Source organism: Dama dama, chromosome 14 (genome assembly GCF_033118175.1).
Source record: "Dama dama isolate Ldn47 chromosome 14, ASM3311817v1, whole genome shotgun sequence".
Taxonomy (NCBI): domain Eukaryota; kingdom Metazoa; phylum Chordata; class Mammalia; order Artiodactyla; family Cervidae; genus Dama; species Dama dama.
This window is the reverse complement of record NC_083694.1, coordinates 19,177,339-19,197,212: the sequence shown is the minus strand read 5'-3', so window position 1 is coordinate 19,197,212 and position 19,874 is coordinate 19,177,339. Positions and strand designations below refer to the sequence as shown.

The 19,874-nt window shown below is 38.0% G+C and overlaps 1 protein-coding gene across 3 annotated transcripts in view; it reads right to left on the bottom strand.

Annotated features, from left to right (window-relative positions):
- The window catches only part of SPATA17 (spermatogenesis associated 17), a 218,614-nt gene that overhangs the window by 171,046 nt on the left and 27,694 nt on the right, over window positions 1-19,874 (bottom strand). For all 3 annotated transcript variants that reach the window (XM_061160043.1, XM_061160042.1, XM_061160044.1), the window contains exon 3: window positions 19,240-19,321. In XM_061160043.1, the coding sequence (XP_061016026.1) occupies window positions 19,240-19,321 (82 nt within the window). The remainder of the gene's footprint in view (window positions 1-19,239; window positions 19,322-19,874) is intronic.

Genomic DNA, 19,874 nt, shown 5'->3' with positions numbered 1-19,874 from the left:
ATTGCCATGCCCTCCTTCAGGGGATCTTCCTGACTCAGGGATGGTACCCACGTCTCCTGCACTGGCTGGCAGATTCTTTACTGCTGAGCCACAGGGAAGCCAATCTCTCACCAGGCCACTCCTTTAAAACTCAATCTGATCAAATTATCTTCTCTTCACTTCCATGCTCACACTATTCCCTTTGCCTGAAATGTCTTCTCATCCTTTTCTAACCGACTAAATTCGCTCTGTTTTTCTTGTAAGTATTTACAGGAGAAACTACCTTTTCTCCCCCACTCCAAGAAGCAGCTGACATTCTCTCAGCTCCAGTGGATACTTGCAAACCAGTTCAAACAAGGAGGAAGTACTCCTGGAAAAACTAAAACCACAACAAAAACCCAAAGAACAACAACAGCAAAAAAAGCAATAATAATAAAACCTCACTGTTAGCTCTCAAACTTCTTACATTTATCGCTCTCCCTCCGTTTTCGGAGTTGTCAGTCCTCCTCAGGGACACTCCTCCTTTCCTCCTTGTTGCCTCTCTGCCCTGCTCCAATAAACCAGGCAAAAGACCTAACTCTTCACAACTCCAGCTGTTATCTTGGGACTTTTCAAATCCACGTATCCACAACACTCTCAAATACTTGTTCTCACAACTGCCCTGTTTTTCTCAGTCCCAGTGCTGTCCACTTACTTTCATAGCCATGTTCCAGACCCTGGGAACTAGACATGTTCTGCCTCTTAAGTCTTAAACTCAGCAAATTCTCCTCCTTAAGTCCCTGATGCCTTAATTTCTAATAAAGGTTTTTAGTTTAGACAGACCTAGGACAGGTGTTTCCTTCTCCTCAGTTTCAAACTTCTTTTTCACATATTTTTATATACAACAGCTATATTGATATTTTGCTACATGAACATACCATAAATTAACCAATCTCTTCTGTTACTGTTGAGCCTTTAGGTTGGAGGCCAAGAAAATCTGAGTTTCAAATGCTCCATCATTTTCAAAAACAGAAAGTAATACATATTTATAATAAATCTGAGTGGGGTGTGTGTGTGTATGTGTGCTCTGTTGTGTCTGACTCTTTTGTGACCCCATGGGCTGTAGCCCACAAGGCTCCTCTGTCCATGGGATTTCCCAGGCCAAGAATACTGGAGTGGGTTGCCACTTCCTCCTCCAGGCAATCTTCCCGACTCAGGGATCAAACCCACATCTTCTGCGTCTCCAGCGCTGACAGGCTGGTTCTTTACCACTGGGTACCCAAGAAGCCTAAATTTGAATGATGCATCTACATAACCCTGACCAGATTAACTGGCTTTTTCTGCTAGGCCAGGCAATACAGAGGAACTATTTGCAGTAAAGTGATGACACTGGAAATTTTAGAAGCTATGCACATATGGATAACAGATCTGGGGAGCCTGTGCCTTTGTTATTTTCCACATCAGTGCCATCCTCATTTTATAATTTTGAGTATGATCATTAAAATGATTTATTATCAAATAATCATGAGTATTTTGTGCATATGCTTTTCCTTGTTCGCTGGCCACTGATAGCAATATGGTCATTATCAACAGCTGATTGTTAAAATAACCTTTCTTCTTCCACCACACACAAAAAATTAAAAGCCAATTATATTGCTTCTCAAAGTTAATATATCTTTAAAAGAAAGTAAACTAAACTTATATTCATATAATTATAATGAAAATGTTAGTAAAGTTTTAAATTAATATTAGGAAGTCAGAGTCTTAAGTTATCCGGTCTTTGATATTTAAAATGCCAGATCCTGAGGGGGAAAAATAGATTATGTTTCAGTTTTCTGCTCTAACATTAAAGAGAGATAAATGTTGCTTTAATGTATAACTGACTTGAAAGCCCGACAAAGAGATTTGTAAAATGAGTTAGGCTATATAGTACATTCATTCATCTAATGAAAAGAAATAAAAATATCCGTACAAGCAACCATGTCAATCTCACCAGTTTTAAAAATAATGACCAAAATTTTATGCATTTTTACTATCCATTAAAAAACAAACCTGCTGGTATTTATCATGACATCACATAATGAGAGTTGATAATAGATGATACCCTTTGTTCCACTTAAAGCTAACAGAATCTTTCTATTTTTACTTTTCTAAATATTAATCAAATACAAAAGTTTTGTAAGAAGAACAGTAAAATGATAAGAAGTATATACATATTGTGAGCCTTTTTGGCAATAACATTATTTTTATAATTTGAAGGATACTCTATTTTTAAATGTGAGTTATTTTTATAAATTAAATGGTTCTATCATAGGCTAGTGATATTACTTTAACAAAAAGTTTTAATCAAGTTCTGTTAATATGGTGGCCATATATATTATTTACTGAATGAGCTCAATTTAAAAACATAACATTGAGCTGTTTAGATCTATAGTTTTCAATATATATTTATTTATCTCATGATAATGTATATAGAATTAATCATGTATATTAGGGTAGCTGCTTTCAGAGTGTATACTTGATATTAAACACAATACAAACTATGTAATGGTAAAAATATGGGCTTCCCAGGTGGCACTAGTGGTAAAGAACCCACCTGCCAATGCAGGAGACATAAGAGATGCAGGTTCGATCCCTGGGTCAGGAAGATCCCATGGAGGAGGAAATGGCAACCTACTCCATTATTCTTGCCTAAGAATCCCACAGACAGAGGAGCCTGGAGGGCTATGGTCTATGGAGCCACAAACGGTTGGACACAACCAAAGCGACTTAGCACGAATGGAAAAAGGAAACTGAAAAGGATAACAAGATGTACACGGTTGTCCTGTATAGGTTATATTGGTGAATTCACTCAGATAACACTCAAAGTGCTAGTTTTCCAAAAGAGACAGATGATACATTTCAGCATTATTCTGGTACTATCATCTACAGAAATGACTGTATTCACTTCACCATTTATGAAACAAAACAAGGAGTGGTAAGGACAAGCTACTTAGAACATTATACAGTTGAAAACAAGAAGGGGACCAGAACAGGAGGACCATCTGAGTACCCAACAGGAAGAGCAGGTTGCAGGGAACCCACGGCAGGAACCCAGCAGGCCTGCAGTGCATATCAACTGAGCACACCCCGGGTGCCAGAAATCCACTGCTGATGGAAAAGAAGAGTCAGAGTGCATCCTTATTAACAGCAGAGAGTTTCAAGGTTATGAATCAACAGTCCTCACTTCTTCACATGGACAAATCTGGGTCATGTTGCCAGACACAGCATTATAAAAGTCAGCAGGAAGATCTGAAGTGGAGGTTGAAAACTAAAATAAACAAAAATAGCTGTCATCCAGGAAGGAAAAAGGAATCAAATCATAAAGGAAAATTGGAATGGTTCTGTTATTTCGGGTTAGTGAGGGAATGATAGTGGAGAACGCATAACACTCTAGGACTGGATAAGTCAGCTGGTGTTGCTTTGAAAATTATTTAAAAGCTGGATGGAAATATTTTGGTATAGTAGAATTTTAAGGGAGAATTTTAAGGTTCTGTCTAAAAATACAGAACCTATCTAAAATAGAGATCCTAGGACTTCTGACTTTCCACAATTTACTTTCCGTTTGACCTTTGCCATATGTGAGACTGTTGATAACTCCAAGATGTCTAACAGTTTTCTCCTTTGGTTCCTGTGATATTGTGTCTCTGCTTTTCTGTTTATTATCTATCTATAATTCCCTTCCTCTACCTAAATCCTACTAATGCATTCCATAGGCCTCAATTCTTGGCCCTCTGCTCTACTGTTCAGATACTTTTCCATCAGGTAGAAAATCCTGCCATCTTATATTGATGGCTCTAAAACCTTTTTCTCCAGTTCTGACTCTTCAGCTAAAAGTTCTCTTTAATAAGCATTTGTTCAGTGCTAATTATAATGTGCCAGCCACTCTGCTGAGAGATAGCATAGTCGCCTTACAAGATACCACCACATGGAGGTGTCGTAACATCATCACACACTCAAAATCACAGAATTTCATTTTGCAAAAGCTTCACTGAATATCCAACTCAGAATGTTTTCTTATCAACATCCGTGCTTTTGTTGTCATTACAACCATTAATCAGCTTTGCTGAGAAAAAACAAAAGAATGCAGCTATCTCAGTAGCTTATAAAACAAAATGATTATTTCTCACTCACATTACCTGTGGGCTAAGCTTCCCTGTGGCTATGGTCCACAACACATGGCTTAGCCCAAAACCAATGCGATGGGGAGGAATCATTCCTTTACAAGGAAAGGGGTAGGGAAGAATTTTTGGCACACATGAATACTAAACACCTGCTATGTTGCCCATAGTAAGGTCTCCAACTTATGTCCCTATGAGTAATTAATTTATCCAGCTAGCAAAAGATTCTGCAGGCTTTCTATGTAACATTTACTGTGATCATTTGAGATATAATAACTAGAACAGTCATTGCCTCTCAGGAGGTCCCAGTCAAATGAGAGATATCAGTAAACAAATGGATCACAGTGACACAAATACCTACAGGAGCAAAGCATGAGGAAGGCACACCTGATGTCTTCCGTCTCCTACCATTCCACGCTCAGCCTCAGATCAGGGAAGGTCAATCTTTAAGCAAAGTCTTGAGGCATGAGTAGGCATTCGGACCAATGGAAAGCAGGTCAGAGTGAAGAAGGGCATCCAGGCAAAGTAAATAGCATTTGCAAGAAGCCTGTTGGGCACAGCATATCTTAGCAACGGCAAATGGTTTATTTACAACGTTGTGTTAGTTTTCGGTGTGCAGCAAGGTGCATCAGGTATGCAGACCCACATATCCACGCTTTGTTTAGATTCTTTTTCCCATAAAGAGGTCATTACAGAGTATTGAGTAGAGTTCTCTGTGCTATACAGTAGGTTCTTATTAGTTATCTCTTTTATACACAGTAGTGAATAGAGTATATTTATACAGGTGTAGCAAGAAGTAAGGTTAGATAAGAAGGGATCATGAGACAAGGAAAATCCACCATGTCATGCCGAAGAGTGTGAATTTTACACTGTGTGCTGTGGCCAGGACTGCAGGCATGGGAGTAAAATTACTCTTGATTCCTAGTTTAGGCTGGAATCAAGAGACTTTTCTGAGGGACAATGCCAAGTAGTTGATGACTGAAAGGAGACAGAAGGTAGGGAAAAGAGTGTGGCGAGGAGTCGAGAATGAGTTTGGATTTCTGGCTGAATGGTTGTGCCATTTACTTGAATAAAAGTATACAGAAGGAGGAATAGCTTTGGGGTGCCTCAGGGACCTCCAGAAAAAGATTTTTAGAAGGTAGGTAGCATATGGATATACAGGAATCAGAAACTGGGAACATTAGTGCCATCTTTTAAACTCCTTGAGTCTCCATGTCTTCATCTATAAAAAGAAGATAGAACACCTGCATTTTCTACTTGGCAGGCTATTACTGGAAAATATGAAGCAATGAGTGTAAAACATGTTTTTAAACAAGAAAGGCCCTTAAAAGTGTAGGAAATTATTTGATAAAAGTCACATTTAGCTCCTTACCAATGTTCTGCTAGTCCTCAACCTCTCTCCAGCCACCTACATCAACATCCTCACCTCTTCCTGTTACACCACGCACATTCCCAGTTTCAAACCTTCATTCACATGGTTCCTAATTGAAATGTCCTTTCCTCTCCCAAAGCTATAGTCTCCTTATCCCCAGAGGTTCAGCACAAGCCTCACCACTTTGACCTTCAGAGATAACATTAACTTCCTACCTGAGCGCTTATTATCTGCCTGTGTGTGTTTGGTGGGGGAGTATCCTTTAAATTGACTTGCCTTTTTAATTAATTTTCTGTATTTAATAGATAATATATTCACATTGTTTAAAATTCAAAACCTACCAAAGGGTTTACAGTAAAAAGTCTATTTCTTATGCCTAGTCCTCAAGTACTCGATTCTCTTCTCCTCCAGGCAATTAATATCATTTTCTTGTGATCCTTCCTCAGAAAAGCAAATTAAAATCAATGGCTTTCAGATCATGCTCTGCTGGCTCAGATGACAACAGAGTCCACAAGGAAAGAGACCAAGCAGTTCTGTTTCCAGTTTCCAAAATAGCTGTACTGTTTGCACCTGTTTTTAGCATACGGGGATTAAAAAGTTTGTTAAATTTTATTAAAGGGGGAGTTCTATTACAAAAGTTTTAAAGTCACTAACTATACCATTCATTTTATAACCTAATATATACTATATGGCATTATTATTATTATTGTATGCAGCTGTTAGGCAAAAAAAATTATGCAGAATAAATTTGGAAATGGTGGTTTAAAGATAGCTACTATAGGACTATATGTATGACAATATATACTAATGTGCATGACAGGATAATTAATATAGAAAACACTATCCTTAATTCATGCCCCACTCCCAACTCATGAGAGTAGAAGCTCCTTTTACGCATTTTTGCTTCAGTCAGTTTATATGTGACTGTCCATCCCCAGCATTACTCCCCTAAAACCTGAGCTCTGAGAAATCATACTGAGGGGGTGGGGGACATTAATGGGAGAAACGTGGACAGAAAAAGAGAAATAATGAAGAAAATATTCCACATGTCTGGGAAAGAGTGGGGCATTAGCTTTTTGTAATAATACAACATTTGGCATTTCTTTTGCTCCTGAAAAAGTGAAAGAAATTGTTAGTCGTTCAGTCACATCTGACTCTGCGACCCCATGAACTGTAGCCCACCAGGCTCCACTGTCCATGGGATTATACAGGCAAGAACTCTGGAGTGGGGTGCCATTCCCTTCTCCAGGGGATCTTCCTGATCCAGTGATCAAACCTGGGTCTCCTGTATGGCAGGCAGATTCTTTACCATCTGAGCCACCAGGGAAGTCTGGGATGTGGCTAAAACTAGGGATAAATTTGGTAGCATCTGTGGAGGAAACAGGATTCTGAACACCAGCAGAGATACCAGCTCTGGCACAAATACCCTTTCCCTTTATGTGGCGAAATTGTCATGGAGTCCTCAAAGGATGAATCCTGAAGGACTGAACACATGAGCTTGGACAATAGATATCTTATGAATGAAGACTGGACAAAGGTGAGGATTTCTGCTCTGGTGGCACTATTTAAGCCTCACAGGACCTCTCTATAAACCCAAGAAGGGAAATCTCCAATAATGATTGAGACTGAACTGCTTACCTCTCCATGTAAGGGTTCTGGAATCAAATAAAACTGGGTTTGAATTTTTCTCCACTTATCACTAACAATGCATCCTTGGGGAAGTAACCATCTTTGGGCCTAAAACTATAAAATGGTGATAATATTCACAGGACTGGCATAGACTTCAGTTGGTATTATTGTTGTTTAGTTGCTAGGTCATGTCTGACTCTTGGGACCCTATGGACTGTAGCATGCCAGGAGCCTCTTCCATGGGATTTTCCAGGCAAGAATACTGGAGTGGCTTGCCATTTCCTTCTCCCGGGAATCTTTCTGACCCAGGGATCGAACCCACGTCTCCTGCTTGGCAGGTGGATTCTTTACCACTGAGCCACCTGGGGAGCCCTTAGTTGGTATATATGTTAAGTATATAAAGTGCTTAGTACAATATTTCACTCTCACTACTCAGCCAGTAAATGACAGCTATTTTAATCTCATTCAGTAATTATATGCCGAGATCGGATTATGTTATTTACTGAGATCTTTATGTTAGGTACTATCCCTAAGATCATGCCATCTGGTCTCATCACTTCATGGGAAATAGATAGGAAAACAGTGGAAACAGTGTCAGACTTTATTTTTTTGGGCTCCAAAATCACTGCAGATGGTGATTGTAGCCATGAAATTAAAAGACGCTTACTGCTTGGAAGGAAAGTTATGACCAACCTAGACAGCATATTAAAAAGCAGAGACATTACGTTGCCAAAAAAGGTCTGTCTAGACAAGGCTATGGTTTTTCCACTGGTCATGTATGGATGTGAGAGTTGGACTGTGAAGAAAGCTGAGCGCCGATAAATTGATGCTTTTGAACTGTGGGGTTGGAGAAGACTCTTGAGAGTCCCTTGGACTGCAAGGAGATCCAACCAGTCCATCCTAAAGGAGATCAGTCCTGGGTGTTCATTGGAAGGACTGATGCTGAATCTGAAACTCCAGTACTTTGGCCACCTCATGCAAAGAGTTGACTCATTGGAAAGACCCTGATGCTGGGAGGGGTTGGGGGCAGGAGGACAGGGGGACAACAGAGGATGAGATGGCCTGATGGCATCACCGACTCTATGGACATAAGTTTGAGTAAACCCCGGGAGTTGGTGATAGACAAGGAGGCCTGGTGTGCTGTGATTCATGGGGTCGCAAAGAGTCGGACACAACTGAGCGACTGAACTGAACTGAACTGATGCACACAATGGCAAAAACAGATAAATAAATAAAGTAGATATGTTCAAAAACACCATACAGATTAACAGATTTAAAAATGATCAAGAACCAATTTAACTGAGGAAAATATCCTTTTTTCTCCCAAAAACCCAAAGATAATCAGATCCAAATCTGGAGAATAACTTGGTGATCATGCTGAGTGACATTCTTTGTGATCCAGTCAAGACCCTAAAGTAACAAAACAAATTTTCTTGGGTGGCTCATTACTTGAACTTTTAAAGATTTTTTTTCAGCAACTCCAGTATCATTAGAACAAATATAGATTCCAAAGTTGAATATTTTGACTATAGTCACTGAAATGTATACATTTTCATATGCTTGATTAAAAGGAGGTGTCAATCATTCACTCATCTGGATGGTGACTTGTGAGTAGAAATAGCAGCATGAAAGTTAAGTTGGTAATATTCATGGAAAGTGATATGCATAAGTATACTCTACACAAAGACATAGATCTCAAGATGAATGATAATAAATAATGAGGCCGAAGATGCTCATTATTCCATAGAAAACAATTTAATTTTTGATCATTCTGTTTACGTAATCTGACTCTATTAAAAATGGACTTGCAGGAGTTCCGACTCACTGAATCTGGGAAAATTTGAGCAGCAAACCAATTAGCGATAATTTATTATAATCCGTTAAACAAAATAGGAACACATGAGTTAAAACTGTTATAAATAAATGAATGAATAAAGAGGAAAAAGGCTCTTTCTTATACGAAAATGCTAACAAGAAAATGTAGAAGAAATGACAAGGTTAGGAAAATCACTATTTGACAAATATAATAATTCTTACTCTAGTAAGAATCATAATGACATGGTAAATCTAGAATAAAAAATTTTAGCAATGAAGAAGATATATACCCAGTCTTAAAACACTTCCTCATAAGACAAAAATAGCAAGTCTAAAAGTATGAGATATACCACCTTAAATCAACAAATTTAGCATCAACTGCCATGAGACAAACTGACATCATATGGTTCCTAATATGATGTATTGACATGTATTGTAATATAAAATGTATAACCTCACTATAAAAATGAAGAAATATAAACCAAAACTGAGGAATAATATAAAAAATAACTATTCTATACTCAAGAGTAAAGGTCACGAAAAGCATAGATAGACCAAACACATTAAAGGTAACTAAAGAGAAACAACAACTAAATACAATGTGAAACACTGGTTTATAGCCTGGAAATGATGTGTTTGCTATAAGTTAAATTATTGGGACAATAAGTGAACTATGAATAGAATCCAAAGAACAGACAATTGATTTGTATAGATGTCAGTTTCCTGGTTCTGATCATTTTAATATGGTTATGTAGAAAACATCCACTGATGAATTGAGAGGTAAGGGGCACTTTCTATAACTTTGTCTAGATGATTCAAAATAGCCATGGAAAAATAAACAAAAATACATATAGAAGGGGGAGGAGCTAAAATGGCTGAGGAATAGGACGGGGAGACCACTTTCTCCCCTACAAATTCATTGAAAGAACATTTGAACGCTGAGCAAACGTCACAAAACAACTTCTGATTGCTAGCATAAGACATCAGGCGCCCAGAAAAGCAGCCCATCATCTTCAAAAGGAGGTAGGACAAAATATAAAAGATAAAAAGAGACAAAAGAGCTAGGGATGGAGACCCGTCCCAGGAAGGGAGTAGTAATAGAGAAAGTTTCCAAACACCAGGAAACCTCACTGGCGGGTCTGGGAGAAGTTTTTGAATCTCGGAGGGCAACCTAACTGGGAGGAAAAATAAATAAAACCCACAGATTACATTCCTAAAAGCAACTCCGAGCAGAAAAGTACTCCAGACTCCCGCATCCGCCACCAGCAAGTGGGGACGGAATGGAGAGGAGCAGCGGCATTGCTTAGGGTAACGACCGGGCCTGAATGCCCTGAGGGTAATCAGAGAGAGCTAACCGTGAGATAGCAACTTAAACTGTGGGATAGCAAGAGAGAGAGAGAAAATTAAGCAGCCTGAACACAATGCGGGCCCGTTGGTAGAACAAAGGAAGAACTGAGTGATCCCAGAGAAAAGCTGGCCGGCAGCAGACCGGCCCATCCCCCGCCGGAGGCAGGAGGCAGGGGGGAGGGAAAGGGGCAAATTCGGCCCCAGAGAGGGCACCCCTACCAAACTGCACACAGGCTCCCAGTTTCTAGCCAAAGACTTCCTGAGATTCTGGATGGTTGACATCCGCCGCGAGGGTCGCAGCTAGAGACCAGCTCCCCAGCAGAGACACAAGGCGCACCGACCGGCGCGCGGAAACTGAGGCTGGGACCCCGGAGGGGAGAAGGCACACCGCACCGGGGGAGAGAGCCAGGTCAAGCTCCTGGCTGCCTGAGATGCTCCGACTGGGGAAGGCACAAAACGCAGGCCCAACCGAGTCTGCGCTTTCGTGGAGGACCCGAAAACTGGAATCGCACGCAAAGCAGGGCCCGCTCCCTATAGAGCAGCCTGGAGCCTGAGCAGTGTAGACGGGGAAAGTACACGCCGCAAGCGGGGGCAAACCCACTGTGGCCGGAACACTGCAAATGCTCCCCACACACGCCAGTGACATTTGTCTGCAGCGCCCCTCCCTCCCCGCAGCACGACTGAATAAGGGAATCTGAACAAGAGGCCACCTCCGCCCGCTTGTGTCAGGGCGGAAATTAGACACTGAAGAGACCGGCAAACAGAAGCCAAATAAACAAAGGGAACCGCTTCAGAAGGGACCGGTGCAACAGATTAAAATCCCTGCAGATAACACTGACTACACCGGAAGGGGCCTGTAGATATGGAGAAGTGTAAGCTGGAGCAAGGAGCTATCTGAAACTGAACTGAACCCACACTGACAGCAACAGCTCCAGAGAAATTCCTAGATATATTTTTACTTTTTTTTTCTTTAATTAAAAAAATTTTTTTTTCTTTTCTTTTTATTTTTTCTCTTTTATTTTCTTTTAAAATTCCCTATTACTCCTCTACTACTCCTTAACTTTCATTTTCATATATTTTTACTGTTTTTTTAATTAAAAAAATTTTTTCTTTCTTTTCTCTTATTTTCTTTTAAAGTCCTCTATTACTCCTCTACTACTCCTTAATTTTCATTTTCATTTCACTATAACCTTGCAAAAAAAAAAAAAGAGGCCCTATTTTTAAACTGAACTTCATATATATTTCTAAAATTTTTTGTTTTTATTTTTAATATTGTATTTTTAACAGTCTAACTTCTACTCTAGATTTTTAATCTTTGTTTTTTAGTATTTGATATCAATTTTGGACATTTAAGAATCCAATATTCAGTTCCCATTTTTACTCAGGACTGTGTTGATTACTCTCTCCCACTTTTGACTCTCTGTTTTCTCCCCCAGATCACCTCTATTTCCTCCCCCGCCTTCTCTTCCCAATCCAATTCTGTGAATCTCTGTGGGTGTCTGGGCTACGGAGAACACTTAGGGAACAGAGAACTGCGTAGATCTGTCTCTCTCCTCTTGAGTCCCCCTTTTTCTCCTCCTGCTCATCTCTATCTCCTCTTCTTCTCCTCTTCTTCATGTAACTCTGTGAACCTCTCTGGGTGTTCCTCACAATGGAGAATCGTTTCACCATTAAGCTAGAAGTTTTATTATCAGTGCTGTATAGTTGGAGTAGTCTTGAGGCTACTGGAAGAATAAGACTGAAATCCAGAGGCAGGAGACTTAAGCCCAAAACCTGAGAACACCAGAAAACTCCTGACTACAGGGAACATGAAGTAATAAGAGATCACCCAAAAGCCTCCATACCTACACTGAAACCAACCACCACCCAAGAGCCAATAAGTTCCAGAGCAAGACATACCACGCAAATTCTCCAGCAACGCAGGAACATAGCCCTGAGTGTCAACATACTGGCTGCCCAAAGTCACACCTAACACACAGACCCATCTCAAAACTCACTACTGGAAACTCCATTGCACTACAGAGAGAAGAAATCCAGTTCCACGCACCAGAACACCGACAGAAGCTTCCCTAACCAGGAAACTTTGACAAGCCAATCGTCCAACCCCACCCACTGGGTGAAACCTCCACAATAAAAAGACACCACAGACCACCAGAATTCAGAAAGGCCACTCCAGACACAGCAATCTAAACAAGATGAAAAGGCAGAGAAATACCCAGCAGGTAAAGGAACATGAAAAATTCCCACCAAGTCAAACAAAAGAGGAGGAGATAGGGAATCTACCTGAAAAAGAATTTAGAATAATGATAATAAAAATGATTCAAAATCTTGAAAACAAAATGGAGTTACAGATACATATCCTGGAGACAAAGATTGAGAAGATGCAAGAAATGTTTAACAAGGACCTAGAAGAAATAAAAAAGAGTCAATTAATAATGAATAATGCAATAAATGAGATCAAAAACACTCTGGAGGGAACCAACAGTAAAAAAAACGGAGACAGAAGATAGGATAAGCGAGGTAGAAGATAAAATGGTGGAAATAAATGAAGCAGAGAGGAAAAAAGAAAAAAGAATCAAAAGAAATGAGGACAACCTCAGGGACCTCTGGGACAATAGGAAACGCCCAACATTCAAATCATAGGAATCCCAGAAGAAGAAGACAAAAAGAAAGGCCATGAGAAAATACTCGAGGAGATAATAGCTGAAAACTTCCCTAAAATGGGGAAGGAAATAGTTACACAGGTCCAAGAAACCTAGAGAGTCCCAAACAGGATAAACCCAAGGCGAAACACCCCAAGACACATATTAATCAAATTAACAAAGATTAAACACAAAGAGCAAATATTAAAAGCAGCAAGGGAGAAACAAAAATAACACACAAACGGATTCCCATAAGGATAACAGCTGATCTATCAAGAGAAACCGTTCAGGCCAGAAGGGAATGGCAGGACATACGTAAAGTAATGAAAGAGAATAACCTACAACCTAGATTACTGTACCCAGCAAGGATCTCATTCAGATATGAAGGAGAATTCAAAAGCTGAGAGAATTCAGCACCACCAAACCAGCTCTTCAACAAATGCTAAAGGATCTTTTCTAGACAGGAAACACAGAAAGGCTGTATAAACGTGAACCCAAAACAACAAAGTAAATGTCAATGGGACCATACCTATCAATAATTACTTTAAATGTAAATGGGTTGAATGCCCCAACCAAAAGACAAAGACTGGCTGAATGGATACAAAAACAAGACCCCTATATAAGCTGTCTACAAGAGACCCACCTCAAAACAAGGGACACATACAGACTGAAAGTGAAGGGCTGGAAAAAAATATTTCACGCAAACGGAGACCAAAAGAAAGCAGGAGTCACAATACTCATATCAGATAAAATAGACTTTAAAATAAAGGCTGTGAAAAGAGACAAAGAAAGACACTACATAATGATCAAAGGATCAATCCAAGAAGATATAACAATTATAAATATATATGCACCCAACATAGGAGCATCGCAATATGTAAGGCAAATGCTAACGAGTATGAAAGGGGAAATTAACAGTAAGACAATAATAGTGGGAGACTTTAATACCCCACTCACAACTATGGATAGATCAACTAAACAGAAAATTAACAAGGAAACACAAACTTTAAATGACACAATGGATCAGCTAGACCTAATTGATATCTATAGGACATTTCACCCCAAAACAATCAATTTCACCTTTTTCTCAAGTGCACACAGAACCTTCTCCAGAATAGATCATATCCTGGGTGATAAATCTAGCCTTGGGAAATTAAAAAAAATTGAAATCATTCCAGTCATCTTTTCTGACCACAGTGCAGTAAAATTAGATCTCAATTACAGGAAAAAAATTATTAAAAATTCAAACATATGGAGGCTAAATAACACACTTCTGAATAACCAACAAATCATAGAAGAAATCAAAAAAGAAATCAAAATATACACAGAAATGAATGAAAATGAAAACACAACAACCCAAAACCTATGGGACACTGTAAAAGCAGTGCTAAGGGGAAGGTTCATAGCATTACAGGCTTACATCAAGAAACAAGAAAAAAGCCAAATAAATAACCTAACTCTACACCTAAAGCAACTAGAGAAGGAAGAAATGAAGAACCCCAGGGTTAGTAGAAGGAAAGAAATCTTAAAAATTAGGGCAGAAATAAATGCAAAAGAAACTAAAGAGATCGTAGCAAAAATCAACAAAGCTAAAAATTGGTTTTTTTAAAAAAATAAACAAAATCGACAAACTGTTAGCAAGACTCATTAAGAAACAAAGGGAGAAGAACCAAATTAACAAGATTAGAAATGAAAATGGAGAGATCACAACAGACAACACTGAAATACAAAGGATCATAAGAGATTACTACCAGCAGCTCTATGCCAATAAAATGGACAACTTGGAAGAAATGGACAAATTCTTAGAAAAGTATAACTTTCCAAAACTGAACCAGAAAGAAATAAAAGATCTTAACAGACCCATCACAAGCAAGGAACTCGAAACTGTAATCAGAAATCCTCCAGCAAACAAAAGCCCAGGACCAGATGGCTTCACAGCTGAATTCTACCAAAAATTTAGAGAAGAGCTAACACCTATCTTATTCAAACTCTTCCAGAAAATTGCAGAAGAAGGTAAACTTCCAAACTCATTCTATGAGGCCACCATCACCCTAATTCCAAAACCAGACAAAGATGCCACAAAAAAAGAAAACTACAGGCCAATATCACCGATGAACATAAATGCAAAAATCCTTAACAAAATTCTAGCAAACAGAATCCAACAACATATTAAAAAAAATCATACATCATGACCAAGTGGGCGTTATCCCAGGAATGCAAGGATTCTTTAATATCCGCAAATCAATCAATGCAATACACCATATTAACAAATTGTAAGATAAAAACCATATGATTATCTCAATAGATGCAGAAAAAGCCTTTGACAAAATTCAACATCCATTTATGATTAAAACTCTCCAGAAAGCAGGAATAGAAGGAGCATACCTCAACATAATACAAGCTATATATGTCAAACCCACAGCAAGCATTACCCTCAATGGTGAAAAACTGAAAGCATTTCCCCTGAAAACAGGAACAAGACAAGGGTGCCCACTCTCACCACTACGACTCAACATAGTTATGGAAGTTTTGGCCATAGCAATCAGAGCAGAAAAAGAAGTAAAAGGAATCCAGATAGGAAAAGAAGAAGTGAAACTCTCGCTGTTTGCAGATGACATGATCCTCTACATAGAAAACCCTAAAGACTCCACAAGAAAACTACTAGAGCTAATCAACGAAAATAGTAAAGTTGCAGGATATAAAATTAACACACAGAAATCCCTTGCATTCCTATATACTAACAAGGAGAAAACAGAAAGAGAAATTAAGGAAACAATACCATTCACCATTGCAACAAAAAGAATAAAATACTTAGGAGTATATCTACCAAAAGAAACAAAAGACCTATACATAGAAAACTATAAAACACGGATAAAAGAAATCAAAGAGGACACAAACAGATCGAGAAACATACCATGTTCATGGATTGGAAGAATCAATATTGTCAAAATGACTGTACTACCCAAAGCAATCTATAGATTCAATGCACTCCCTATCAAGCTACCAACGGTATTTTTCACAGAACTAGAACAAATAATTTCACAATTTGTATGGAAATACAAAAAACCTCGAATAGCCAAAGTAATCTTAAGAAAGAAGAATGGCACTGGAGGAATCAACCTGCCTGACTTCAGACTCTACTACAAAGCCACAGTCATCAAGACAGTATGGTACTGGCACAAAGACAGAAATATAGATCAGTGGAACAGAATAGAAAGCCCAGAGAGAAATCCACGAACCTATGGACACCTTATCTTTGACAAAGGAGGCAAAGATATACAATGGAAAAAAGACAACCTCTTTAACAAGTGGTTTTGGGAAAACTGGTCAACCACTTGTAAAAGAATGAAACTAGAACACTTTCTAACACCATATACAAAAATACACTCAAAATGGATTAAAGATCTAAGTATAAGACCAGAAACTATAAAACTCCTAGAGGAGAACATAGGCAAAACACTCTCCGATATAAATCACAGCAGGATCCTCTATGACCCACCTCCCAGAATATTGGAAATAAAAGCAAAAATACACAAATGGGACCTAATTAAACTTAAAAGCTTTTGCACTACAAAGGAAACTATAAGCAAGGTGAAAAGACAGCCCTCAGAATGGGAGAAAATAATAGCAAATGAAGCAACAGACAAAGGATTAATCTCAAAAATATATAAGCAACTCCTGTAGCTCAATTCCAGAAAAATAAATGACCCAATCAAAAAATGGGCCAAAGAACTAAACAGACATTTCTCCAAAGAAGACATACAGATGGCTAACAAACACATGAAAAGATGCCCAACATCACTCATTATCAGAGAAATGCAAATAAAAACCATGATGAGGTACCATTACACGCCAGTCAGGATGGCTGCTATCCAAAAGTCTACAAGCAATAAATGCTGGAGAGGGTGTGGAGAAAAGGGGACCCTCTTACACTGTTGGTAGGAATGCAAACTAGTACAGCCACTACGGAGAACAGTGTGGAGATTCCTTAAAAACTGGAAATAGACCTGCCATATGACCCAGCAATCCCACTTCTGGGCATACACACTGAGGAAACCAGATCTGAAAGAGACACGTGCACCCCAATGTTCATCGCAGCACTGTTTATAATAGCCAGGACATGGAAGCAACCTAGATGCCCATCAGTAGACGAATGGATAAGGAAACTGTGGATAAGGAAAATGTGTACATATACACCATGGAATATTACTCAACCATTAAAAAGAATTCATTTGAATCAGTTCTAATGAGATGGATGAAACTGGAGCCCATTATACAGAGTGAAGTAAGCCGGAAAGATAAAGACCAATACAGTATACTAATGCATATGTATGGAATTTATAAAAATGGTAACGATAACCCTATATGCAAAACAGAAAAAGAGACACAGATGTACAGAACAGACTTTTGGATTCTGCAGGAGAAGGCGAGGGTGGGATGTTTCGAGAGAACAGCATCGAAACATGTATATTATCAAGGGTGAAACAGATCACCAGCCCAGGTTTGATGCATGAGACAAGTGCTCAGGGCTGGTGCACTGGGAAGACCCGGAGGGATGGGGTGGGGAGGGAGGTGAGGGGGGGGATCTGGATGGGGAACACATGTAAATCCATGGCTGATTCATGTCAATGTATGGCAAAAACCACTACAATATTGTAAAGTAATTAGCCTCCAACTAATAAAAATAAATGGAAAAAAATTTAAAAAATTACATATAGAGAGGTAAAAGAAAATTATACATTTGTTCACTTGAGTGAAGAATTCTGAGTTAAGAATATAGAAGAATTCCTTGTTCTATTTTTGCAACATTTCTATAAATTATTTCAAATTTATTTATTACTTCAAAACTTAAAAATCACTTTTTAAGTAGCCTTACAAATATGTAAGAGATTAGTGTTCTAGACAAGAAAACCCATGCTAACAATTCATGAAACTAATGAAATATCCTTTGTTTGTTGCAGACATGCAAGTGAGCTATTCAGCCAGGTAAATTAAAAGAATAAACTTTCCTTGGTATTAGTGGATTCTTAAAATCTTAAGTGACATATATTAATTAACTGGGAACATATAGCATTAAACAGGAACTTAAGAGAATCATGATATTTAGAGAATCTATCACTAAAGTAGGTTCATCAGTAGGGACATCAGATCTACTCTATAAAAACATCACAGTGATTTTAAACCCAGCTGTGAGAGAGATCCTGTACTTGTAAAAATTTGTGCCAGCATATTTAAAAAAACTTTATTTCATTAAATCTAAAGCATTAGGCTCCTCTTCTAAATAATCCCTTTATTTTATTAACATGCTTTACAATTTTCTTACCAAAGATGAATACATTATTAACTTTTAATTGGAGAATAATTGCTTTACAACGTTTTGTTAGTTTCTGCCACACATCAATATGAATCAGCCATAGGTATACATATGCCTGGCGTGCTGCAGTTCATGGGGTCATAAAGAGATGGACATGACTCAGCGACTGAACAATAACAATACCTATGTTTCCTCCCTCTTATTATTTAGTTGTCTACTTATTTTTTCTTTTCTCCCTCTATATCTTTTAACTTCATTTAAATGCCTCTAATAAAGAATAAATTGAGAACAAATTTAAACTATTACAGTAGAAAGCATAACAAATCAGAAAATTAGTGAAGTAGGAGAATGATTAGAAACCTCCTCATTTTATATCAAAAAATTATTTTTTCCTAATTTCTAAAATCTCTTAACTGAAGTATAAGTTGGCATGTTATTTCAAACTTCTGCAAGTCTATTCGTGGATATAGATGACTGTGTTATGCTACATTTATTAAGGTAAATTTTCAAAGTTTCCCAAGAGTCAATCAAAGGGAATGATAAGTAGCACAGAGAGAAACTGCCTTACACTTTTCCTTTGTAGAACTAATTTGGGGCACTTTAACCAATGTTTACTAACTGTTTGGTGAGCCAGAGACTAGTCTAAATGTTGGTGGACCAAATATGAACAAGCCACAATGCTTACTCTGAAAAATCTCACCATCTAGAAAATGGAAAGAATCTTCAACAAATAAGTACATACAAATATATATGCTGTAAAGATTACTTTAACAAAAATAAAATATCTGATATAGTTTGGGTACAAAGAAGTTAGTCATCAATTCTTCATGGAAAAATCAGGAAAGTCTTCTCTGAAGTCTCATTCTAAAAATTAAGCTCAATTTTGTTCTCATATAAATATTATCAATAACTCTAAAACTACTATAAATGTGACTGATGTGAATAAGTTACAATAAATTATATAAACCAAATGCTAACATATATAAATTTCATAATATTTACCTTCACAATTACTTGATACTGTTGTCTGCCTAAGTAACCTCTCCATTGTTTCTGAATAATTGTTGCTGCTCTGTGTAAATACCTAGGTAGAAAATATGCTTATTAGTATGCTTTCATTGAAACAATAATATATTTTCAATTTCTGCCTAGAACATTCCTTTCCACAATTCAAGAAATCAAATTCAAAGCCAAGGTTATGCATACTTTTAAAGACAGTATGGAGGTCCCCAAAAAACTAAAAATATAACTACCATATGATTCAGCAATCCACTCCCGGGTATATACCTGAAGAAAACAACACTAATTTAAAAAGATACATGCACCCTAATATTCATAGCAGTATTATTTACAATTACCAAGATATGGAAGCAACCTACGTGTTCATCAAAAGATGAATGGGTCGAGAAGATACTATATATTTTACATACACACACACACACACACACTAGAATATTGCTCAGCTATAAAAAAGAATGAAATCTGGCCATTTTCAACAACATTGATGGAACTGGAGAGTATTATGCTTAGGGAAATTAGTAAGACAGAGGAAGCCAAATACTATATATTATCACTTATATGTAGAATCTAAAAAATAAAACCAGCTAGTGAAAATTAAAAATAAAAGCAAAAAAAGA